The sequence below is a fragment of the Giraffa tippelskirchi genome, chromosome 13, assembly GCF_054371585.1.
Source record: "Giraffa tippelskirchi isolate mGirTip1 chromosome 13, T2T-mGirTip1v1.2.pri, whole genome shotgun sequence".
In the NCBI taxonomy this organism is placed as follows: Eukaryota; Metazoa; Chordata; class Mammalia; order Artiodactyla; family Giraffidae; genus Giraffa; species Giraffa tippelskirchi.
Window position 1 is genome coordinate 107,403,562 of NC_137287.1, and position 26,515 is coordinate 107,430,076.

Consider the following 26,515-nt stretch of genomic DNA (forward strand, 5'->3'; position numbering starts at 1 on the left):
CCCGGCTTGCAACTTTCAAGGAGCTGTTCTACATCCTTAAGTAAAGCACACTCTGTGCCGGGGTGGGGAGTGGGGAGGGCAGCTACAGTGGGCTGAGAGCTTGGGGAAGGCAGAGCCCCTCCTAACCCAAATGGCGATCAAGGACATCCAGGTGGTGTGCATGGTGGGTTAGATCAGACAGGATCTCCGTTTCCCTGGCCACCCCTGGCCAAGTGCACGACAAAGCACCAGAGTTATAGAAGGAACATGGGACTCTAAGGAGGGATGAATGGACCAGAGATGGCTCACTGGCTGATGGCTTGCACTTGCTTCTTGGGGAGGCAGAGTTTAGGCAGCTCTGGGCTACAGTTTCGCCACGGATACAAGAAGAAAGTTGGCCGGGAGACTATGTTTTCTGGTCTCCTTCGTAAGAAGTTCAGCCCCTGGCCTGTACGTCACTCTGGAGGAATTCTGAGGGGTACAGAAAATAGCCTAGCCTAGCCTACTCCTAGGGTTGGGCAGCCCCACCCTCTCCTTGGCCAAACCAGATGCTCTCATCTTTATAGAAGACCCGAGAGCGAGTTAGACGCACCCTGATTCTTGCACTCAGAGGCTCACACGGGGCTGCGAACTCTGGCGATCACCTGTCGGATCACCCCCCCCCACCCCCCCCCCAGGCTCTCCAAGCAGTTCTTGGGAGCTGGTGATGCCCCGTCGCTTGAGCTGGCTATAGCTAAAGGAGACATGTAGTTACACCCTCCATGGTGGGGAGGTGCCTGGCGCTCAACCCCATCCCAAAAAGCCTCTCTGGCCTCTGTGAAGCCAAGAGACCAGAGCTTCCAATTTCCAGTGACGGTCCCAGCAACCCTCATCCCATTCCTTGGTGCCTCGAGCCCTGGCTCAAGTGTGGGTTCTCCCTCATTCGTGAGCGGTGATGGAGGGGTTGGCCTGGCTACTCTGTGGCCACGTACCTCTGTCCCAGGAATGAAAGGTAGGCCCCGGGCATCACTGGTATAGAGAAAGAGTGCCAGCCTTGCACGTGGCCCTAGTCCTACTGCTTCCCTGGCCCACCTGGTGCTGAAGGTAACCTCAGCCAAGTGTGATCGAGGCCCAGGGATGGCGTCCCATAGGGCCCAGGGACTGGGCTGGCTGTGGCCTTGGTGACAGCTTTGAAATCCAGAACTGCTGCCCAAGGTTTGTGCCTCGTGCAGTGCCCCCAGCCTGCCCTTCAGCTGCAGGGTTGGGGGAGTGACCTCTGCCTCGAGACAGCCCGGCTTCAACTACACCAGATAACGGCTGTGGCTTTGTGTGTGTGTGTTTTCTTTCTCTTTCGTTGTCCTTTTTTTTTTTCTTCTCTCTGATGCGTGTAAAGGAGAGGACTAGAAGGAACGGTTCCCACCTCTCGGAGGACAACGGACCCAAAGCGATCGATGTGATGGCACCCTCCTCAGAGTAGGGAAAGGCGGTCCTCTCCACCCCATCCCACCTCCTGCCCGCCTGCCCGCCCGCCTCCGCGCGAATGAGCAGTGCCCGGCTTCACCTGGTCCGGCCTCAGGCCCACGTGCAGTGTCCGCATGCCTCGTGTGCGTCTGTCCGCTCGTCCATTTGCGTCGTCCCACTAATGTGAATTTCAGCAGCAAGTGTGGTGTTTGTTTTTTTATTTTTGTCTTTGTCCCCGTGCCGTGGCTGTCGTTGTCCTTCAATAAGGTTGACTGCATTCAGCCAGTGCCAAACGAGGAGCCCAGTCCCGCTACCAAATTCCAGTCCATCGGGGTTCAGGTAGAGGACGACTGGCGGTAAGTGGCGCCGAGGTGGTGGCTGCCTCTCCCCTCTCCTCTCCCTCCCTCCGCTCTCACCTCTCCCGCGCCACCTCCTCCTGCTCTCCCTAACCCAATTCTCCTTGCTGGATTTCTAATAACCAAGCTGGGTTGGGGGTGCGGGCGGTGGCCCAGGCGTGGGAGGCTGGGCGGGCGGGCAGCCGGGTGCACTGATGAGCAAGGGTGAGCGCTTGCTCCGTGAGAGGAATCAGCCACGGGGGCTGAGGCCGGGCGGAGTCACGGCCTAGCACCCCCAGTGTTGGTGGGCTTCCTGGCCCTACTGCAGTAAACAGGCAACCTTATGACCTTGTCCGTGTGTGCGTGTGGGGGCAGGGCGGGGGCTGAGCTGAGAATGAGATGGGGCTGTGGGACCCGCTTCAGGCGCATGGTGAGCAGACGATGCATCCGTTTCTCTGTCTCCCGTGTGTCCGGGTCGGGGTGGCCTCTGGTCTCCGACCCTCTTGGTGACTCACCCTTTCCTGTCCCCACCCCACCTCCATGCCATTCCCCACGCCCCCCCCCCAACAGAAGCAGTGCCCCCTCTCACAGCATGTCCTCCCGACGGGACACCGACTCGGATACCCAGGATGCCAACGACTCGAGCTGTAAGTCCTCTGAGAAGAGCCTCCCAGACTGCACCCCGCACCCCAACTCCATCAGCATCGATGCCGGCCCCCGGCAGGCCCCCAAGATTGCCCAGATCAAGCGCAACCTCTCCTATGGAGACAACAGCGACCCTGCCTTGGAGGCGTCCTCGCTGCCCCCGCCCGACCCCTGGCTGGAGACCTCCTCCAGCTCCCCAGCAGAGCCCGCGCAGCCTGGGGCCTGCCGCCGGGATGGCTACTGGTTCCTGAAGCTGCTCCAGGCAGAGACAGAGCGGCTGGAGGGCTGGTGCTGCCAGATGGACAAGGAGACCAAAGAGAACAATCTCTCTGAAGAAGGTGGGTACTGCGAGGCCGGCTCTCTGGGGCAGGCAGTTGGGGGTGCCAGCCCCGAGTCTCCAGGGTTCGGCAGGGGGAGTCTCTTTAAGTTCTCATCTCAGCTCAGTTGTGAGCCTACCTCTTATTTTCATTCTTGCTTTTCTTCCTTCTATCCACCTACATAACCAGCCTTTTTCCAGAAAGAATCTATGTCAGCGGCTGCTAGTTGCACAGGCTGTGGGGTCAGCCGCCCCCGGGGTTGAATCCCAGCTCTTGCCTTACTAGGGAAGTGAGCTGGGCAGGTTTCTCTGAGCCTCAGTTTCTTTGCCTGTAATGTGGAGATAGTCCTACCCTCTGATGTGGTGGTGCATGTTCAAGGTCTGGTGAAGTACCAAGCACAGAAACTTGGCACCATAATTACGCCTTCAGCAGTTCCTTATTGAGCACCTACTGTGTGCCAAGCATCTAAAGGATCTAACTGTGGGCTCAGCAGAGTGTGAGGAACTGTGAATGGGTGAGACAGAAATCATGGTTGAGACAGTACTTCCCTACTTAGGTTTCTGTCTATACCATGCCTGTATCCAAAAATTCCCCTGAGCAATTAGTTCAAGAAAGATCTAGGAATATGTAGGGAGCCTTGAGTCACAGGTGGTTGATACAGGGAGGGGAAGCTCTGGCCCCCAGTTCGCTCCCCTCCACATACCAGGCAGGAGGGACAGGTCCTCAGAATGTCCAGAAGGGACGGAGCATCCCACTGACCCCTGGTGGGCAGGGCCTGAGGAAGGCACCCCTTGATGATGCAGAGTCCCTGTTTCCACTGTCTCTAGGCCAGTTCCCAGCTTTGATGTCACACCCACTGGTGTGCAGGGAACTGTTGTGAGTTATATACCTGATCACTTCTTACAGTACTAGTATTTACAAAATCAGGGCAGAGGCACGGATCCTGAACTGCTTCTGATAGAAATCATCCAGCCCTCTGGCCTTCTTCCTCAGCCTTCCCCACCTTCAGCTCTCAACCGCTCTGTCTTCTGGTGTCTGCCTGCAATGCTTCTTTCATTCTTTTTGTTTTTTTAATGGGAATACCTTTCATTTCCTCCCAATCATCATCATGTATTGAAATCTGCTATAATGGTTCATATTTAGCTCTGTCACCTCCACTTCCTGTGCCCCACCCTCCATATATTACATCAGTTTGGGGTTAAAAAAAACAACCAATATTTCTATTTACTGTGAGCATGTAAATGATGTTCACTGCAGAGCCTTGTATGATTTCATTGTCTCATACATTTTGTTTTTCCTAAAATGAATGGTTGCCTCCTCTTCTGTATACTTTGTTTTCTAAGCTCTTATTTGTAATTTTTTTCACACGCCCCATGAGATTTGCCAGCCCACCATCGACATTGTTTCCTAGGTGTGCAGATGTATCAGATCATCTCATGATCTCCTGTTTTTCCCCGTGCCCTCTGTCCCCGGCTCTGGACTGGCCACGTTGCTCTCTAGGCCTGCTACCTAGCTGCTGTCCGGCGACTTCCCTTTTCATCACCTGGGACTGCCCTTAGCTACTTTCCTGCTTTTTGGACCATGGGGTCTTCTGCTTTCCTGGGTTTAGTCCTTCACTTTCCTGGAGCACACCTTCAGTTGGAGATAAATTTTTGGAAACCACCATGTCCTTTTTCAGACCTCATATAGTTTGGCTGAATGTAAAGTTGAAAATAATAAATACCAATTATTTTTATAGAAATGTAGATATATACATAATATTAAATAAAATTGGAAATAACTTTCCCTCAGAACCTTAAAGAGGCTGTATTATACTTAGCTTCCATTATTTGTGCTTAAAAAAAAAAGTGTGGACTTCCCTGGTGGTTCAGACGGTAAAGAACCTGACTGCAATGCAGAAGATGTGGGTTCAGCCCCAGGGTCGGGAGGATCCCCTGGAGAAGGAAATGGCAACCCACTCCAGTTTTCTTGCCTGGAGAATTCCATGGACAGAGGAGCCTGGCCGGCTACAGTCCACAGGGTCACAAAACAGCTGGACACGACTGAGTGAGCAAGACTTTCACTTTCACTTGTGCCTACAAGTTTGAGGTCGGTCCAGTTCTCAGTCCTTGGAAGCTGTTAGAGTTTTCACTTCACCTCTTTTGTGAAGGTTCTAGATGATGTGTCCTGGAATGGGTCTTTGTGCCAGTAGTTAATAGGCCACTTGTATGTGGAGACTCAGACCTTTTGTTTCTGAGAAATAGTCTTGCATTAATTTTTTAAAAGTAATTCCCTCACTTCTACTTGTTCTGTTTTCTCTCTCTGAAACCACTGTCACTCAGATGTTGGGTTTGCTGAGTTGATCCTGTCTCAGATCTTTTTTGTCTCTTATCTTTTTATTGATTGTCTTTCTGGAAGGCTTTTTCTTTTTTTTCCATGCTATAACAACTTTATTGAGATATAATTTGCATGCCATAAAATTTACCCCTTTACAGTGTTACCGTTAGTACACTCATAATGCTGTGCAACCATCACTCCTATCTGCATTCAGAACATCTTCATCGCTCCAAAAAGAAACCCCATGACTGTAAGCAGTCACTCCTCATCTCCTCTGCCCTACTGTCTCTCTTAGCATCCACTAATTCTGTCTCGAAGGATTTGCCTATTCTGGACATTTATGCAGATTGAGTCATACAGTATGATCGTATGACAGGTCTTTTGTGTCTCCCTTTTGCCTTTTTTTGGCCACATGTTTTGCAGGTTCATTCATGTTGTAGCTTGTATCAGGTTTTCATTCCTTATCGTGGAATAATATTCCATTTTATGGATATACTGCATTTTATTTAAACATTTGGCTATTGACGGACGTTTGAATTGTTTCCACTCTGAGGCTAGTATGAATAATGCTGCTGTGCACATTTGTGTACAAGTTTGTGTATATAACCAGAAGTGGAATTTCTGGGTCATATGGTTATTTTGCGTTTAACTTTTGGAGGAACTTGCTGAACTTTCATAGTGACTGCTCCGTTTATAATATTCCCACTACCAGCACACAAGGGTTCTAATTTCTCCACATCCTCACGAACTCTTGTAATTACTGCTCTTTTTGAGTATAGCCATCACAGTGGTCAAGTAGTACCTTGTTGTGGCTTTGAGTTGTGTTTCCATGGTGGCTAATAAAGTGTATAGCATTTTTGCATATGCTACTTGTGTATCTTTTATTGGAGAAATCTATTGAGATTTGGAGGTTTTCTTGACTTCAAACTCTGTCCATCAAATGTTTATTAGAGCCATCCGTATAACAGCACTTTTTTAATCTGTTCCTTTTTCATAACATTTTTTCCTTGTTATATGGATAGAGTTATCTTCTGTCTTTCTAAGACCTACATATATATTTATTTAAGTTTTCATGTGTCTCTGTGTTGTCTTTGTTTCCTTTAGATCCTTCTTTCTATGGATCTTTTTCGGTTGGACTATTTCTTGGAATGTCCAGTAATCTTTGGTTTTTTATTCATATTAAGTGAGCAACTAGCCCAGGAGTAGGAAGGGATGGAGTAGAAGGTTGCTAATTTTATTGTTAGCCTAGTAGTTCCTTTTGGTTTTTAATTTTATGATTTAATTTAAAATAGAACTTTGGAATTTCCTAGAAGTCAGTGATTAGGACTCAGCACTTTCGCTGCTGCGCCCTAGGTTCAGTCCCTGGCTGGGGAACTAAGAATCCCCCAAGCCATGTGGCGTGACCAAAAAATAAAACTTAATTTTAGGGTTAGCAAAAGCAAATTATATAAAAATAGCAAAAGTCATGGTACTATACTGGTGTGTTGGTAATATACAGTAATAACATCAAAAATGAAGAAATAATTATTTAACCATCAGGATAAAAACACTCTAATAGCAGGATAAAACTCATAATAGCAGATAAAACTATTATGAATAATGCCGCTATGAACATTCATGTACGAGATTTTGTTTGACTACCTGTGTTCAAGTCTTTTGAGTATATGTGTGGGAGTGGAATTGCTGGATTGTATGGTAATTCTTTAATTTTTTTCATTTTGTTACTGTAAAGTATATATAAAACTTGCCATTTTAACCACTTTTAAGTGTGTAATTCAGTGGTATTACTTATATTCACAATGTTGTATATCACCAACATCTATTTCCAAAACTTGTTAATCTCATCAAGATTCTGTACCCATTAAGCAATAATTCCCCATTCCCCTCTCCACCCAGTCCCTGGTAACCTCTAATCTGCCTTCTGTCTCTATGAATTCCCTATTCTAGATCTTTCATGTAAGTGGAATGATACAGTGTTTGTCCTTTTGTGTCTGGCATGTTTTCAAGGTTCATCCATGTTGTAGCATATCAGAACTTCATTCCTTTTTATAGCTGAATAGTATTCCACTGTATGTAAATATTGATAACACATTTGTTTGGTCCATTCATCTGTTGATGGACATTTGGGTTTTTCCACCTTTTAGCTACTGTGAATAATGCTGCAGTGAACACTAGATGTAAGAATTTGTTTCAGTCCAATTTTCAGTTCTTTTGAGTTTAAACCCAGGAGTGGAATTGCTGGGTCACATGATAGGTCAATTCTATGTCTAGCTTTTTGAGGAATCGCCAAACTGTTTTCCACACCAGTTGCACCACTTTATATTCCAACCAACAACGCATAAAGGTTCCAGTTTCACTATATCTTTGCTAACACTTGTTATTTTCCATCTTTTAAAAAAAATTATAGCCATCCTAGTAGGTATAAAGTAGTATCTTGTTGTCATTTTGATTGACATTTCCCTAAAGACTGATACTAAGCATCTTTTTGTGTTCTTATTGGTCATGTGTATAGAGGAGAAATATCTGTTCAGTCTCTTTAATGGGGTGTTTGTTTTTTTGTGGTTGAGTTTAGGAGTTCTTGACATATTCTGGATAATAGGCCCTTGTCAGATATATGATTTATAAATATTCCTTTTCATTCTGTAGATTGTCTTTTCACTTTTTTCACAGTGTCCTTTGATGTGCAAAAGTTTTTAATTCCGATAAAATCCAATTTATCTATTTTTCTTTTATTGCTGTGCTTCTATTTTTAAAATTATGAATATAAATTAATTTAATAAAAATTAAAATTAGGACAGGGACTTGCCTGGTGGTCCAGTGGTTAAGAATCCACTTTTCCAGTGCAGGGGACTCAAGTTTGATCCTTGGTCAGGGAACTAAGATCCCACATGCCACAGGGCAGGTAAGCCCACACCCTGCAATTAGAGAAGCCCGCAAGCTGCAGTGACAACCCAGCACAACCAAAACTAAAAAAATGTTTTTTTTTTAAATTAGGACCAAAAACAATGAGGCAGTGAGAGGTAACCGGCAGGTTTGTGGGCAGGGCCTTCTGAGAAGTAGGCTTACGGACACCTCAGAATATTGGTTTCAAATAACACACAGTAAAAATCATGTCAAGATAACAAAGGAAACCAGGTACATTAATATATAGTTACTAAAATAGTAAATAAACCTGTGATGTGATAATATATGTACTTCTTTGTTAAGGCATTAAATAATAGTCTTGCAGTCTGTCTACTAAATTTTAAAGTAATGATGACAGCATTATTTCGAGATAACTGTAACCACTGTAATGCGACATCAAATTATCTTTGATTTCTGTTGGTGACAGTGTGGCAGGTACTGCTGACACTGAACCAAAGTAGTTTGTTGCCTATCTGAGTTTAAGAGCATCCTGTTCTAGGGTGACTGGGTGACAAACTGGTCCTGTCCTTAGAAGATCTTGAAATGTCAGTATCTTTTCTCTATAACCCTTCGGAATCTTCTTCAGAAAAGAATCCTCTAGTTTCTCCCGGGGGCCTGTGTCTGGTTGCTGGCATCCCAGGTGGTAGGCAGCAGGAGGGAGCTCACAGACTATCATTCATTCCATGCTGTCCACCACTGACCCTGCCTGGTGGCCTAGGGTTGGAGCACCTAGAGCAGCACTTTTAGTCAAAATACAATGTGAACCATGAACTTTAAATGTTCTAGGAACTGCATTTAGAAAAAAAAGAGAGGTGAAACTCATTTTAATACATTTATCGTATTCAGTATGTCTAAGTAGTAGTGTTTCAACATGTGTTCAACGCAGAAAATTATTGAGGCGTTACATTACTTTCATACTAAATATTTAAAGTCCAAAATAAATAAAGTCCAGTGCATATCGTCCATCTCAATCCAGACAAACCACATTTCAGCTGCTCACTTGCTTCATATGACCGGGAGCTGTCGTATTGGATGGCACAGATGAGGAGAATAAGCCTGGGGTTGAGGGGACTTCCCTGGTGGTCCAGTGGCTAAGACTCCACGATCCCAATGCAAGGGCCCCTGGTTCAATCCCTGGTCAGGGACCTAGATCCCACATGCCACAGCTAAAAGATCCTGCATGCCACAACTAAATACCCCACATACTGCAACTAAGACCCTGCCCAGCCAAATACATTAAAAAAAAAAAAGCCTAAGGTGGAGATGCAAAGATACCTTAGTGACAAAGTGTTGGTAGAGTAGTTTAAACTTTCTTAATTCTTTCTGGATTGAGAAAAGGCTTCCCTGCTAAGGGTTATTATGTCATGCCAAACAGTATTAGCTTTCTATAGTATCATGAGCACGTGCTCTTTCAACATGATGACATTTCTCAGTAAGCAGCCCCAGCCCCTGTGTTGAACCCAAACTGCATGGAGCCCTTTTCCCAGCCCTGCATCTGTGACTATAACGTAAGGACAGAAGCGGTCACATTGCTCTGTCCCTTAGATTCAAGATTAAGTATTCTGACTGCTCAGGTGAATCAGTAACACCCATGCAGGTGGCTGCCTTTCTCAAATAGGTTTTGTGTTATACCACCGTTCATCTCCAGAACATTTTCATCTTCCCCAGGTGACACTCTGTACCTATCAAATATAACTACCCATTCCCCCTCCCCCATCCCTTGGCAACCACCATTCTTTCTGTCTCTGTGAATTTGACTACTCTAGGCACCTCATATAACGTGGAATCATACAGTGTTTGTCCTTTTGTGACTGGCTTATTTCACTTAGCATAATGTCCTCAAGATTAATTCACATTACAGCTTCTATCAGAATTTCCTTCCTTTTTAAGGCTGAATAATATTCTCTTGTGGGGAAAGACCACATCTTGCTTACCCGTTCATCTGTCAGTGGCTACACGGGTTGCTTCCATCTTTTGTCTGTTGCCAATAACGACACTTCTATCTCTTAGGACCACAATTCTTCCTTGACAACCATGCTTTCTGATCAAATTATGTGTGTCCACCCAAGGCCCTTGTCTAACTTATGGCCACAGGTTTTTTGTGTTTAATATTTATTTGCTGCATTGGGTCCTAGTTGCGGCACGCAGGATCTCTGCAGTTGCAGCACTCAAGCCTCTCTCTCATTGTATCACGCAGGCTCAGTAGTTGCTGCGCACGGGCTTAGCTGCCGTGGGGCATGTGAGCTTTTAGCTCCCCAGCCAGTGATTGAACCTGCATCTCCTGATTGTAAGGCGGATTTTTAACCACTCGACCACCAGCGAAGTCCACAGCCACAAGTTTGTTTTTTGTTCTTTTTTTCTTATGGCCACAAATTTTAATGTCACTGTTCTTAGATCTCTGGAAGAGCGTTACCAAGGAGGTGCCTGAAGGAGACTGTGGTACCTGCATATCCTGCAGAAACCTGGCGGAGATCCTCCAGGCATTCCAGCTGGAGGGAACAACAGGGACAAAGGCAGGAAGCTGGGAAGGGCAGGTTCCAGGAACCACAACTGAAAGGGGATGGGGGAGTTTCAAATATCAGATCAAAGTATTGAGCATTACCCTCTAGGCAGGGCGGGGAGCAGCTGAAGATCTGAAGTAACAGTGAGATGGTCAGATTTTCTTTTTAGAAAGATTACCCTTGATTGCTGTGTTGAAAAGGCTTTGGAAACAGGGAGACCTGGGGTGGAGGAGGAAGGAATGGATAAACAATGTTTCTGAATGTTCTGAATGAACCAGCCAGAGGGGCCCTGGGTTGGAGTCAAGTGGAGGGCTCCAGCTCCCCTGGTCTGGGCCACAGGTGACTGGAGAGGTCGTTACTTGAAAGAGGGAGACAGAGGCAGGACATGCCTGGTTGGATAAGGGGGAGCCCTTGGAGAAGCAAGATTATAAAGATCAAGTTGCGCACATGTCTTTCTTGCTGTTGAAGGAGGTGCCTATGAAAGGAACACTTAAATATAGCCTGTGGAAACTCCTGTGGACTGGGGGGTTGATAAGACTCATTGCAGAGAATCAGCCTTGAGCGCTGGGCGGCTTACCATGACATTCACGTCTTGTTTACTCGCTGCTACCCAGTGAGGTCAGAGCTATTCAAATCCTGTCTTGAAGAAGAAACAAACACAGAGGTGAAGTCCTCGGCTGCCCAACAGCTGTGTGACCTTTGGCACATCTGACCCTACTTCTCCCCATTGTTCAGTGGGGGTCGTGACCCCCACCCTCGGGCTATGGTGGGGGTAAGATGGGACCCTGTGTATGAGGAGTGCTTGGCCTGAGTGCCCAGCGGTGAATGGTACCAGCTGTGCCTGCTGCAGCTGCCGCCACCATCACCCTACCTTGTAAGATGGATGCAGCCCAAGCCAGGAACTGAAAAGGAGGCCAAGCCCTTAGCCTCGGTGCTGAGAGACTAGAGGTGAACAGGGGTAGAGACAGAGCCAGCAGCCTGAGGAAGGGGCCCCGCCATCCCATCTCCTCGGCTCTCTCGAGGAAGGGAGCTATGAGAGAGACCTTGGGTGAGGCACCTCACTTCTCCAGGCCTCCACTTCCTCACATGTGACTTGGGTGGACCAATGTCAACCCCACTGGGCTGTGTATTAATGCAAGATTACAAACACGAAGCCCTTGGCAAGAACCTAAGAGATAGTAGCATCAATGTCCTACTTTTTTTATAAATATAATTTTGTTTATTTATGTATTTTTGGCCGTGCTGGGTTTTCCTTGCTGCACGGGCTTTTCTCTGATTACAGTGAGCAGGGGCTGTTCTTCATTGAGTGCGAGGACTTCTTATCCAGTGATTTCTCTTGTTGTAGCTCCTGGGCTCTAGAGCGCAGGCTCAGCAGCTGTGAAGCACCGGCTTAGTTGCCGGGTGGGATGTGAGATCTTCCTGGACCAGGGATAGAACTCATGTATCCTACATTGGCAGGCAATTCTTCACCACTGGGCCACCAGAGAAGTCCTGTATGAATTTTAGGATTGGTTTTTCTGTAGCTGCAAAAAATTTACTGGAATTTTGATAGGAATCATATTGAATCTGAAGATTGCTTTGGGTAGTATTGACATTTGAACAATATAAAGTCTTCTAATTCATGAATAAGGGATATGTTTCCATTTATCATTAATTTCTTTCAGCAGTGTTTTATAGTTTTCATTGTACTAGTTTATCACCTCCTTAGTTAATTCTTAAATATTTTGTTCTGTTTGATGGTATCATAAATGGAATCATTTTTATAATTTCCTTTTCAGGTATGTATTGTTAGTATATAGAAATGTAACTGATTTATTTTTGGCCGCACAACATGGCTTGCAGGATCTTAGTTCCCGGACCAGGGATTGAACCGAGACCCTCAGCAGTGAAAGCACAGAGTGCTAACCACTGGACCACCAGGGAATTTCTGAAATGGAACTTATCTTTGTGTATTGACTTTATATCCTAATCCTACTTGCTTTGCTGGATTCAGTTCTCTCAGATTTTTTTTGGTGGACTCTTTAGGTTTTCTACATATAAGGTCATATCATCTGCAAACATTATTTTACTTCTTCCTTTCCAATTTAGATGCCTTTTATTACTTCTTGCCTAACTGCTCTGGCTGAAACTTTCAATCCTATGTTGAATCGAAGTGATGAGTGTGGGCACTCTTGTCTTATCCCTGATCTTAGGGAAAACACCCTGGAGTATGATGTTCATTGTGGGTTTTTCATATATGGCTTTTATTTATTGAGGTAGTTTCATTCTATTCTTTGTTTACTGTTTCTCTCATGAAAGAGTGTTGAATTTTGTCAAATGTTTTTTCTGCATGAATTGATTGTATGGTTTTTCCCTTTCATTCTGGTGATGTGGCATGTTTCATTGATCAGCTTTAACATGTTGAACCATCCTTGCACTCCAGGACTAAATCCCATGTGGTCTTATGTATAATCCTTTTAATATGCTGCTGAATTCTGTATTTTGTTGAGTATTTTTGCATCAGTGTACATAAGGGATGATGGCCTGTAGTATCTTTTGTCTGGCTTTGATAACAGGGTAATGCCGGCCTCATAGAATGAGTTAGGAAGTGTTTCCTCACCTTCAATTTTTGGAAAAGTTAAAGGAGTGCTTTTAGTCATCTTTAAATGGTGGATTTCAGCAGTGAAGCCACCAAATCCAGAGTTTTTCTTTGTTGGGAAAGTTTTATTACCGATTCAGTCTCCTTACTAGTTATAGGTCTATTCAGATTTTCTATTTTTTCATCATTTAGTCTTGGTAGGTTTTGTTTGTCTATGAATTTATCCATTTCATCTAGGTTTTCAAATTTGATGTACAGTTATTTTAAGTACTCTCTCATAATCCTTTTTTTATTTCTGTAGAATTGGTAGTAATATGCCTACTTTCATTTTTTATTTTAGTATTTGAATCTTTTTTTCTTAGTCTACCTAGCTGAAGTATTGTCAGTTTTCAAAGAACTAACTTTTGGTTTTATTGATTTTCTCTATTGTTTCTCTATTTCATTTATTTCTGCTCTAACCTTTATTATTTCCTTCCTTCTACTAGCTGTGGGTTTAGTTTGTTCTTTTTCTAGTTTCTTAGGTTGTAAGTTAGGTTGTTGATTTGAGATCGTTCATAAGTTTTTTAATGTAAATGTTTATGGCTATAAATTTCCCCCTTAGCATCGCTTTTGCTGTGTCCCATCAATTTTGGTATATCTTTTGTTTTCATTTGTCTCAAACTATTTTCCAGTTTCCCTTGTATTTCTTCTTTGATCTATTGGTTATTCAACTGTGTATTAATTTCCAGTTTTGTCAATTTTCCAGTTTTCTTTTTGTTACTAATTTCTCATTTTGTCCTCTTGAACTCAAATAAGATACTTTGTATGATATTATCTTTTAAAAAGTCTACTGGGGCTTAATTTGTAGCCTAACACATGGTCTGTCCTGAGAAATGTCCCATGTATACTTGAGAACAATGTGTATTCAGTTGTTGTTGGGTGGAGTGCTCTGTATGTGTCGGCTAGATGTAGTTGGTTTATTATGTTGTTTAAATCATTTTCCTTACTTATGACTCGTGTTCTATTATCATGAGTTAGGTATTGAAATCTCCAGCTGTTAGTATAGAACTGCATATTTCTCTCTTTAGTTCTGTCAGTTTTTGCTTCATATATTTTGTTGACCTGTCATGAGGTCTATAAATGTTTATAACTGTTACATCTTCTTGTTGTATCAAATGCACCAGTATTTCTTAGGAACACTTTCTGTGTTCCAGTGATATTTTTCATAGTTTTAAAGTTTGGGGGGGGTTTCTTGTTTTTTCACATGTAGGTGTTTAATCCATATGCAGTTTACATTTGTGCATTCTAAGATCTCATCTTACTTTTTCATATGCAGAGCCAGTTGTCACAACACATTCCGGAGTCTCTGCTTTCTTTGCTGATTAGTCATAGCAGTCATAACCTCTGCGGAGAATTCTACACACGCAGGGGTGTGTGTCTGAGTTCTATTCTGTTCTGCTACCCTTTTGTCTGTTTCTGTGTTAATACAACTTAATTGCCATAGCTTTATGGCATGCCTTGGCATCTCAGAGGGTGAATCCCCTTCCCTGTTCTTTTTGTTCAGAAAGAAAAAGTCTAATTACATCTTTATTCTTCCAATCCTAATTTTAGAATTAGTACATCAAGTTCCTCAGAAAAATTTTGCTGGATTGCTGACTAGAAATAGAGTTTATAGGTTACTTTGGGAAAAACTGATACCTAAAAAATACTGTCTTCTTAGCTATGAATGTAGTTTATCTCTTCATTTATTCAGATCTCCCTCTTATATGCTCCTTTTCAAGTTTGAGTAACATATCTATGAAGACTTTACGTATTTGTGTTAGATTTATTCCTTGCTACTTTCTAGGTTTTTTTTTTTTGGTAGTAAAATGAGTTTTTATATTTAAATGAGTATTTAATATTGAGACATCTACATTGATCTTGTGTCCAGCAGCCTTGTACAACTCTCAGTCCTCTTGGATTCACATCATAAATGATCACGTTGTTTGCTTGAATGGCAGTTTCGTGTCTGTCTTTCTAATCTTACTGTGTCTCATGCGCATCTTGTATAACTGCAGGAGTGTCAGGACATTGTGGGACAGTAGGAAGACAGCAGCATCCTTCCCTTGGTCCTGACCGTCATTCTGTGAATATTCAGTGAATATTTATTGAATTCTTTCCACACGCCAGCTCCTGTGGATGTAGCAGAATAACACAAAAGTCCCTGCCCTCGTGGAGCTTACATTCTTATGGGGAGAGACAGAAAATAACCAACTAAACATATAATGTGCAGGATGGTTAGACATGCAACAGAGAAAATAAAGCCCAGTAAGAGCAGGATGGAGTGCTGCATGGCTAGGGGCAGTGCTGCTGTGCCCCATGGAGTGGTCAGGAAAGGCCTCCCAGATCAGGTGACCTTGGAGCAGAAGCCGGAAGGAAGGAAGAGAGAAGCAGTCTTAGAACTCTGAAGATCAGAGAACTCCATTGGTGAGCAAGAGCTTGACGTGTTCCAGGCTTGGGGAAGGCAGCCAGTATAGCTGCAAGAGTGAGCAGGGGGTTGGTGGGGGATGAAGTCGGCGTGGCGGAGCCCCAGATCACAGAGGGCCTCAGAGGAAAGGCTTGGCTTTGACTCCGCAGAAGAGAATGCATTGGAGAATTCTGAGCCCTGCAATGTGACATTCTTTTTTACAGGATTCATCTAGTTTCTCTGTTCAAAAGAGAGGGGGGGAGGGGCACAAGGGGTAGCTGGAAGATGAGTTAGGAGGAGGGAAGAGGAGATGGAGACTGTGGAGTGTTTAAGGGAGGGGTCAGATTCTGGGTGTATCTGCAAGGTAGAGCAGGATTTCTTGACAGGGTTGGACATAGACTTGAGAGTGAAAGGAGTCAAAAATGATTTGGCATTGTGAGTCACAGAAAGGATGGAGCTGCCCCTGAGATAGGAAAGACTAGTGTAGATATTGGGAGAAAAATCAGGAGTTTGGTTTTGAACACTATCAAATTATACACATTGTTAGGTATCAAAGTGGAGAGAGAGGTCAAGCAGGCAGTTGGATACATGAGTCTGGGTCTCCCCAGGTCTCTGGGTTGGAGATCATATTTGAAAGCCATCCAAGTACACACTTGGAGAAGGAAATGGCAACCCACTCCAGTGTTCTTGCCTGGAGAATCCCAGGGACGGGGGAGCCTGGTGGGCTGCCGTCTATGGGGTCGCACAGAGTCGGACACGACTGAAGTAACTTAGCAGTATCAGCAAGTACAGACTTAAGGTCAAAAATGAGACGAGAATTCTCGAGAGAATCAACTGTGTCAGATGCTTTTCTGATGGGCACAGCAGGTCAGATTTAGGAATGTGAGGTCATCACAGGCTTCAAGAGCTGGTCTGCTTTGGGAGGTGGTGGGGTGCCGAGGGGAGGACAACCTGACTGAAGGGATTAAGAGAGAGTAACTGGGAGACCACAAGTACAGATGACTCCACTGATGAAGTTTTCTGTTCAAGGAGCAGAGAAATGAAGGGAGCGAAGGGTCAAAGGGGAGGGCTAGGATTTTTCTGTTGTTCTTTTTATGTTTAAATGGAGTGATGCAGGCACATTTCTATATTGTTGAGAATGACTCTGCAGGAAAAAGGAAATTCATTATGCAGGAGAGAAAGGGGAGAACTGTCGGATGACATTCTTAGGTGGGCGAGAAGGAACTGAACTAGTAGAGAACACACAGTTCCTCCAGAGTGACAGGAGGAAGCAGTGTTCGGGGAGCCCTGCAGTGGGAGAGCAGTTATCAGCACAGACTGAGAGAGTCAGAGGGGGCATCGGGAGGTTGGGGAGCATTTGAAATGGTCATCGAGGAGAGCGAAGGAACCTTGTGCAAGATGAGGCTATAGAGGGAGGTCTGAGGGGGGATGTTAATCCAAAAGATGGGCTTCTTTTTACTTTGTTGTCAGTGTGGTTGTGTTGTATTAGGGGATGTGTATCATGCACTTAAAAAAAATTTTTTTTATTTTGGTTGTGCTCGGTCTTCGTGCTTTGTGAGGGTTTTTTCTCTAGTTGCTGGGGGGTGGGGGTGGGGGCGGGGGGCTACTCTTTGTTGCGGTTCACGGGCTTCTCATTGCAGTGGCTTCTTCTGCTGCAGAGCACAGGTTCTAGGTGCATGGGCTTCAGTAGTTGCAACTCACAGGCTCAGTAGTTGCGGCTTTTGGGCTCTGAGCAAGGGCTCAATAGTTGTGACCCATGGGCTTTAGTTGCCCCCGAGGCATGTGGAATCTTCCCAGACCAGGGATCGAACCCATGTCCCCTGCATTGGCAGGTGTCTCCTATCCACTGTACCACGAGGAAGTCTAGCACTTTCTATAAAATGGTGAATTGGTCCATTTCTCCTTAAAGTTCTGTCACATTTTGCTTTATATTATTTTGAAGATATCTTAGATGTATGAAGCTCAGGATGTAATAATATTCCTGGTGAATGTTTAGTGATTCATTCTATTTTTCCAGATGCCTAATTGTGTTTTGCCTCAAAGTCTTTGTTGTAAAGTGTTGAGTATTGCTGTACCAGCTTTCCTTGGTCATCTGTTACTCAGCTTTCAGTCCTTTCAACTTTTCACTCACCTTATAATTATGCTGCTTATACGCATATACCTGAGTTTGGTAATTTGTTCAGTCTGTTGATTTTTATTTCAAAAGTAGAAAATGTCATCCATTTACAATGGGGTTTCTCCTCTTTGGATTTATTCTTACCATGTTATTTTGTGCTCTTCATTCTACTTTTTAGAGGTTTCTTTTTTTCCTCTCCTTTCTTGCCTTCTTTTGCATTAACACACTTCTCTCTCTCCATTCCCTTTGCTATTTTGAGGCTGTGTTTTAATTTGGATTAGGTTTGCCTATAAATAACATATAAAAAGGAAAGAAAAGGTGGTTTGAACAAGACTGTTTATTTCTCTCACATTCAAGAATGTCTGCAATAGTAATGGCTATAGCCCCAGGCTTTCTTCTTTAGGTTTGATGTCATAATTGGCTTCCATTCATGAGATCTTCTCATCTTTCCCAGTGGCTGCTAGATTCCAGAACCCCAAGTGCATTCCAGCAGCAAATGAATCAGTAGCAAAATAGAACAAGCCAGCCCCACCTACCACTCCGACTTCTATCCCTTTGACCAAGCTACTCATAGCTTGTCAGAAGGGTAGCCTGGGAAATGCCTGAGTCCCGGCAGCCATGTATGTACCTAGTTAAAACTACAGGTCCGTCCCGCCCCCCCCCCCCATACCTTGTTTTCAAACGCCTGTGCTGTGTTTGGCAGACAGAGTGTGCATATTATAGAGACAGGACATCATACTAACAGCAGAAGTCCTTATTCAACCCTGATGCTAATGTAACTTGTTCTATGACTTTGCATACCATGTCTCATATTTTCCATTTGACAGTACTTTGTCCTAGAAAATCCAGTCTGCCTGAGAAATTTCTGTGTTTTATTTCATCTGAATAAAGTTGCTGTTTGAAACAAAATAAAGAAAAGGTTCTACTTCTGAGGGAGAAGGAGGAACAAACGCTAGGACAACTAGCCATATCTGCCATAGAAGTTATGCACTGTATTTCTGTTCCTTTAACAATTAAAATTGTAAAAGTACGTTATTCAACATTTTTACCTTTCTCCCAAACAACACAAAAGCCTTAACATATAATTTATCTAATTGTTTTCTTATGATTTAGAACCACACACATTATCATTATATAATTTTCAATTATCTAAATGCATGTATAAATAATAATTCCCGTGTGTTTATCATTTTCTTTGTTCACCGTTCCTTACCTTAGATCTTCCTTCCTGGATCATTTTCTTCTTTGCCGAGTTCATCCTTTAGAACTTTCTCTCTGTTTTCCTCTGTGCTGGGTCTCGATTGCGTCGTGTGGGCTTTGTTGCAGCGTATCAGCTGTCTCCAGTTGCGGAATACAGGCCTCTCTGGTTGCCCACAGCTTGTGGGATCTTAGTTCTCCAACCAGAGGATCAAACCAGTGTCCCCTGCATTGGAAGGTTGACATCAACCCTGTTTTGATTTATCTGAAAACGTTCATTTTTGCTCTCATTCTTATTAACCTTTATTTTTATTGTGACATACATATGCAAACAGTAGACCGAGTAAAGAAAAATTTAGAACACTCCTTTTCTCACCACCTAGTTTACAAAATGGAACATTACCAGTATCTTTGAACCTGGTGATAGATCACCTTCTTTCTGCCATAGCAGTAAGCACTATGCTGAATTCTGTGTTAGTTATACCCTTGCTTTTCTTTATACTTGTACCACATATATGTGTGACCCTAAGGAAATGTTCCTGTTTTCAAAATTTACGTTCATAGAAACCGAGTGTCTGTATTCTTCTGAAGCTTACCTTTTTGGTTCAGCCTTGTTTGTGAGATTCATCCATGTTAATACATGTACGTGTAGTTCATTCTTTCCATTGACATGCAGCATTCCACTATATGAACATATCATTGCTTATCGATTCCACTGATGAGCATTTAAATTGCTTCTACTTTTTGGTTGTGAGCAGTTTTTTTATAATAGTATTAAAATGTAATTTATATACCATAAAATTCACCCCTTGAAAGTATACAATTTAGTGGTTTTTAGTATATCCACAGAGTTGGGTGACCATCACTGCTACCTAATTTTAAAACATTTTCCTTACCCCAAAAAGAAACCTGTACCCATTCAGCCATCACTCTCTAGGAAATGGCAACCCGCTCCAGTAGTCTTCCTGGGAAATCCCAGGGACAGAGGAGCCTGGCAGGCTGCAGGCCATGGGGTCACAAAGAGTCAGACACGACTTAGCAACTGAGCACAAGCATTAAAACACTAATCTGCTTCATTTGCTATAGATTTGCTCATTCTGAACATTTCATATGCATGAAATCATATGCAATGTGTTCTTTTATGTCTGGATTCTTTCACTTTGCCTAATTTTTAAAGTTTATTCATGTTGTAGCATGTGTCAACACTTCACTCCTTTTTATTGCTGAATAATATTCCATTGTATGGATATATTGCATTTTGCTCATCCATTCATCAGTTGTTTCCACTTTTTGGTAGCAGGTATTCTTTGAAACACAAAAGTTTAACTTTAATGGAGTCCAGTTGGTTTTTTTCATTTGTCGCTTATGAGTTGCTGTGAAGTCTACAAAGCCATTGCTAATCCAGCCTTGTAAAGATTTACTCCTGTTTCCTTCTAAGAGTTTTATACCTTTAGTAGTTACGTTTAGGTCTATGATCCATTTTGAGTTAATTTTTGTATATGGTGTGAGGTGTTGGTCCACCCTCATTGTTTACATTTGGATATCCAGTTGTCCCAGCATTTATTAGAGAGACTCTTCTTTTTCAATTGAATAGTCTTGTATCCTTGTCAAAAACCAGCTGACTAAATGTAAGCATTTATTTCTGGACTCAATTCTATTCCACTGCATTAACGTACATGTGTATACTTATGCCAGTACCACAGTGTCCACACAGTACCATTACTGTAGCTTTGAAATAAGTTTTGAAATTGGGAAATGTGAGTCCTCCAATTTTATTTTTCAAGTAAAAGAAGTTTATGGCCAGCTCTCATTTTCTCACTAAAGGAAGTTCTAAAGTTCATACTTCATTCTTTCATTTCCATATGAATTTTAGGATCAGATTGTCAATTTCTTCAAAAAACAGGTGGATAGGATTTTATTTTGATAGGGATTGGCTTAAATCTGTAATTCAATTAGACAAGTATTGCCATCTTTTAAGTCTTCTGATCATGAACATAGGCTATCTTTATTTAAGTTTTTAAAATTTTCTTTCAATACTGTTTTGCAGTTTTCAGTGGACAAGTCATATTTCTTTGTTAAGTTTATTCCTAAATATTTTATTCTGTTTGATGGTATTGTAAATGAAGTTTTTCTTCATTCCATTTTCAGCTGTTCATTGTTACTATATAGACACAACTGATTTTTGTACATCAATCTCATATGCTGCAACCTTACTGTTTTGCAGGGAATTCCTTAGGATTTTTTATATACATTAAGTCCCCTATATACGAATGAGTTCCATTCCAAGAGCACATTTGTAAGTCGAGTTTGTTCCTAAGTTTAACAAAGTTAGCCTAGGTATCCAACTAACACAATCATTTATATAGTACTGTACTGTAATAGGTTTATAATACTTTTCATGCAAATAATACAAAAAAACAAATATAGAAAGTAAAGAAAACATTTTTAATGTTACAGTACAGTACCTTGAAAAGTAAGGTAGTACAGTACAAGAGCTAGCATACAGAGCTGGCATGAACAGGCAGGAAGCGTTACTGACTAGAGGAGGGAGAGGAGGTGGGAGACAGTAGAGCTGAAAGACCGTCAGCCATAGCAGACAGAAGGCAAGCCGCAGTTTCACTCCCGTCTGACACTGATGGAACGCGTGTTCTCATCTTTGAAAGTTCACAACTTGAAGGTTCGTACGTAGGAGATTTACTGTAATTGAAAAGACAAATTCCTCCAACCTGTTCTTCTTCAGGAATATCTTGGCACTGGCTCTTTGCTTTTTCCATATAAATTTTAGACTTGGCTTTTTAACTTCTATGTTGAGGTTTTGACTGGAATTATATAAAATCTGTACATCAGTTTGGTAGAAAATTGATGTTTATGAATGAGTCTTTTGTATCCAAGAACATGATTATGTCTCTCCATTTATGTAGGTCTTCTGTAGTGTCCTTCATTTAAATTTTATATTTTCCACATAGAAGTTTTACATATTGTTTAAAGATTTGTTAATTAGTATTTTAATTTTGGAAGGATGTAAGTAGTATTTTTGTTATTATATTCTTTTTCTTTGGTTGATGAAATGCTCTTGGCCTTTTTATTGATCTTGTATCTAGAAATACTGCTGTATTCTTATTTGTAAATAAGGAATTGCTTTTAGCATTGTACCATTGCATATGATGTTTACTATAGGTCTGTTGTAAATATACTTATTCTGGTTAAGAAAATAGTTGAATTTAATGGAATTTTGTGTATCTATTTAAATAATCAGATGGTTTTTCTTATCTGTAATGTGGTGAATTTATTGATAGATTTTTCTCCTTTCTTGTCTTCTTTTTAGATCAAATATTTATTTCCACTTTTCTCATGTTAGCTTATTTTCTTTTAGCAGTTACTCTGCATCCTTGACTTTGAAAGCCTAAATTAATACTTTTACCACTTTACAGATAATGCAAGGCCCTTGATCATGTGTACTATGGGCATGAGATATTTCAGTTCTATAAATATGATCTAACTGCCCCAAGACATTATTTTTGTTTTATACAATCAATATTACCCACATAATGACTCTTTTCTTTCACTTCACTCCTTTATTTCTGTGCTTGTGGTTGTTAGGATCACCTTCCTCTGCCCTAAGAACTCCCTTTAGTATTTATATTAATGCAGTATTTGTCTTAAAATGTCTATATTTTTCCATCTTTTTTTGAACAGTATTTTTTGCTAAGTATAAAACTCAGGTAGGTATTGATCTTCTTTCAGCACTTTTATTTATAAGTAAGTCTTTATGTTCTAGTTTCCAGAGTTTCTATTGGAAAGTCAGTCTTCCTACTGCTTCTTTGAAGAGTAATTTTTTTCCCCTTTGCTTTTAAGATTTTTCTCTTGTATTTGAATTTTATCCATTTTTACTAGGATACCTAGGTATGGTTTTCTTTGTGTTTTTCCAACTTGATGTTCACAGGGTTTCTTGAATCTTCAGCTTTAATAAGTTTCATCAGTTTCAGAAAAAGTCTTGGCCATCATTTCCTCAGATTTCTGCTTCATTTTATTTCTTCTCTCCTTGTGGACTCCAATTACAGATATTTTAGACTGCCATGTCGTTTCTTCATCCTCTCTTCTGAATTTTCCTCTTTTTTTCCCCTCCTCTGGACCTCAATCTGGATATTTTCTGCTGGGTTATTTTATAGTTTAGCTGTAATTAATCTACAAAACCTATCTCTTGCAATCAGTGGGCTTCCCTGATGGCTCAGTTGGTAAAGAATCCAATACAGTGCAATCTGCCTGCAATGCAGGAGACCTGGGTTCGATCCCTGGGTTGGGAAGATCTCCTGGAGAAGGCAATGGCTACCCACTCCAGTATTCTGGCCTGGAGAATTCCATGGACTGTATAGTCCATGGGGTTGCAAAGAGTCAGACACGACTGAGTGCCTTTCACTGCAGTCAATTTCAGTTAGTGTATGTTTTTAGTTCTAGAATTACAGTTTATTCTTTTTTGTTAGATTTCTGGTTCTTCACTGAAATTCCCCATCATGTCATATATTTTCTTGGACAAATTCACAGTCATTTTAAAGCCCTTGTCCAGTACTTCTAATACCTGTATCCCCTGTAGGTCTTTTACTTTTTTCTGATTTTTCTCTTTTGCTGTGTAGTCATTTGGTCCTACCTCCTGGCATGTTTGGTAATTTTTCTAAATTTTTTTATTTATTCATTTATTGGCTGTTTTGGGTCTTTGTTGCTGCATGGGCTTTTCTCTAGGTGTGGTGCACAGCTTCTCATTGCAATGGCTTCTCTTGGTGCAGAGCACAGGCTCTAGGATGCTCAGGCTTCAGTGGTTGCAGCTTCTGGCTCTAGAGCACAGGCTCAGTAGTTGTGAGGCTCACAGGCTCAGCTGTTCCAGAGCATGTGGGATCCCCCTGGATCAGGGATCGAACCCTTGTCTCCTGCGTTGGCAGTGGATTCTTTACCACTGAGCCACCAGGGAATCCCCACGCTTGGTAATTCTTATTCAACACCAGAAACTGTATATGAAAACTACAGAAATAATTTGAGACTCAGGATGATTTTTTTTTAAGGATGATTTTCTATTCTTCAAGAATGGATTTACTTTTGCTTCTTGCAGACAACAGCATAGGGTGAAACCAACTTAATCTAATACGGGATTCAGCTGATTCAGAGCTGGGTTTTGTGACAGCCTGGGATATTTCCAAGCCCCTCCTTCTTGGCAGACACTGAGCTCCAATTTTTGTCTTGCCCCCATCTTAGGACGGCTGGAAGCTTTGCTCAGCTTGAGGTACGTTCCCCCAAGTCCTATCTGCCTTGTAGCTCCAAATTCCAGTTTTGGTCTCCCTGTCCCTGGGAACTAACACAAGCTCTGCTCAGCTTCTCAGACTCTCAGCCACCACTTTTTCTTCTTGGCATCTCAGCTTTTTACTGCTTGTAAATCTGGGAGACGCCTTGGGATAATAGACTATCAGACTCACCTGATTATAGTTTCCCTTCTCACTGAAATCTTAGCCTCTCAAATTCTGGCTGCTTTGGTAATTTTTTAATGCCTTGAAAGAGATATTTTGTTGTTTTGGGTATCTTATTTAGTTTTTTTGTGGATTTTTAAGTTCAGTTTATCTGATAGTAACTGGTTTTTCATAGCCAGAATCAGAAGTTATTAGAATTTTCTAATATTGAATCCATCTTGTAGTACCAGAATAAACCCAACTGAGTTATATTATTTTAGTACATTGTTGCACTTTTGTTAATATCTGATTTAATAATTTTGCCTTTATTCTTGATATTTTGGCTGGTAGTTTTCCTTTCTCATCTGTGTCTTGTTTTAGTACCAAGGTTCTCTAAGCATAAAATGAGATGGGTTGGTTCTTCTAGTCATATCCGAAGTCGTGGTCACTCTGAAGAAATTTTCTTTTCTTCCATTCTCTCTGTCCTTTTAGAACTCTGACGGATGTATCTTAAGTTTCCCTCTCTCCTCCATGTCTCTCAGTCAGTAGCAGTTCAGTTGCTCAGTTGTGTCCAACTCTTTGCAACCCCATGGACTGCAGCAGGCTTCCCAGTCCATCACCAACTCCCGGAGCCTACTCAAACTCACGTCCATCGCATTGGTGATGCCATCCAACCATCTCATCCTTTTTCGTCCCCTTCTCCTCCTGCCTTCAATCTTTCCCAGCATCAGGGTCTTTTCCAGTGAGTCGATTCTTTGCATCAGGTGGCCAAAGTATTGGAGTTTCAGCTTCAGCATCAGTCCTTCCAATGAATATTCAGGACTGACTTCCTTTAGGATGGACTGGTTGGATCTCCTTGCTGTCCAAGGGACTCTCAAGAGTCTTCTCCAACACCACAGTTCAAAAGCATTAATTCTTTGGTGCTCTCTCAGTCACTTTCTTTTAAATAGTCTCTTCGTTGTAATATACCTACTTGCTTCTTTTTTTTTTTTTAGTATTTATTTGGCTGCACCAGGTCTGGGTTGCCACATGTGGGATCTAGTTCCCTCACCAGGGATCAAGTCCGACCCCTGCATTGGGAGCACAGAGTCTTGGCCACTGGACCACCAGGGAAGTCCTCTAGTTGCTTCTTCTGTTTCTTAAAAAAATAAGATACCTAAGTGCAGCCTTATGATGAGGAATTCTTCAAAAGGGACTTCTTTTATTCCCATTCTACTTTAGACCAAGCCAGGTATGTACATCTACTACCTGCAGTTATTCCTGGCAGCTTTAAGATGTAATCTAGCAGTATCAGGGTTTTGCACCAGGAACTTTTCCACTCCAGTTCCCCTCATCCTTACTGGTTTTCATTAGGGTTTAATTCTTTGTGCTGTGTCCATCATGGCCCTTGTTTCTGTGATGCCTGATTTTTCTCTTGCAGTAGTTTCAGAGTTCATGTCTTACCTCCTTCCATGCTCTTAAATCTCTTTTCAGAGCACCTTGATCTCTGCTTTGAACTACTGTTTAAATATCTGTGGCTGCATGTCACACGTCTCGTCTGCTCTCTGGCAACAACTTTCTGGTGAACACTTATCTGCCATTTGCTGCTCCTGTACCGTGTCGAGCTCCTGCATGGGTTCCTTTGTAATAACTAATTTCTAAATGAGGTGAAGTTCCTCCTAGATAAGCTGGTGTTAGTAGACCGTTGTGGGGGAGGAGGCAGGAGGGTGTCCCAGGCTGGCAGGAACTCAGCGTGGGGACGGGTGCAGTGCAGCCTTCAGCTTGGTCTTCTCTCCAGGACACCAGAGGGCAGTTACCATGCGGTGTTGTTGCCACCCCCCCCCCCCACTCTTGGTGCTGAATCAGGTTCAGGGAAGCTCCTGCTGCAGTCCACACCCCTTTTTATTTCAAACAAGAGATTATTGGTTCTCCTCTCAAGTTATGCTACTTTTAAGAACTGCCACCTTTATCTGAGCCCTTCAACTGCAAGAACTCTCCCTGTGTGGCTATCACTGCACATTGACATTTCCTCACATACTGTGCTCCGGAGTTCTATCAGGAGACAGTGTGCATTTTGATTTATTTACTGTGTTTTGCTTTTCAGTGATTTCTAAGGGGTTTAGGAGATAGTATTGTCTTCCTGCTACTTTATTATTTTGATGACATACAACATAATTAATTTTTTTACTTTAGAAAAAAAATATTTATTTGGCTGCATCAGGCCCCAGTTGTGGCATGGGGGATCTTGCATTGCAGTACACAGGCTCTCTGCTGCAGCCCATAGGCTTCTCTCTCGTTGTGGCATGTGGCTTTTGGGATCTTAGTTCCCTGACCAAGGATTGAATCCGTGT

At 42.4% G+C, this 26,515-nt stretch overlaps 1 protein-coding gene across 22 annotated transcripts in view; it reads left to right on the plus strand.

The window, feature by feature from the left end:
• Nucleotides 1-26,515, plus strand: part of DLGAP4 (DLG associated protein 4) — a 209,113-nt gene that overhangs the window by 178,214 nt on the left and 4,384 nt on the right. For 13 of the 22 annotated variants that reach the window (XM_081560118.1, XM_081560115.1, XM_081560116.1 and 10 more), the window contains 2 exons: nucleotides 1,687-1,775; nucleotides 2,325-2,737. In XM_081560118.1, the coding sequence (XP_081416244.1) occupies nucleotides 1,687-1,775; nucleotides 2,325-2,737 (502 nt within the window). Of the gene's footprint in view, nucleotides 1-1,351; nucleotides 1,776-2,324; nucleotides 2,738-26,515 lie in introns of all 22 variants that reach the window. The other 9 variants (XM_081560135.1, XM_081560133.1, XM_081560136.1 and 6 more) reach the window with 3 other exon arrangements.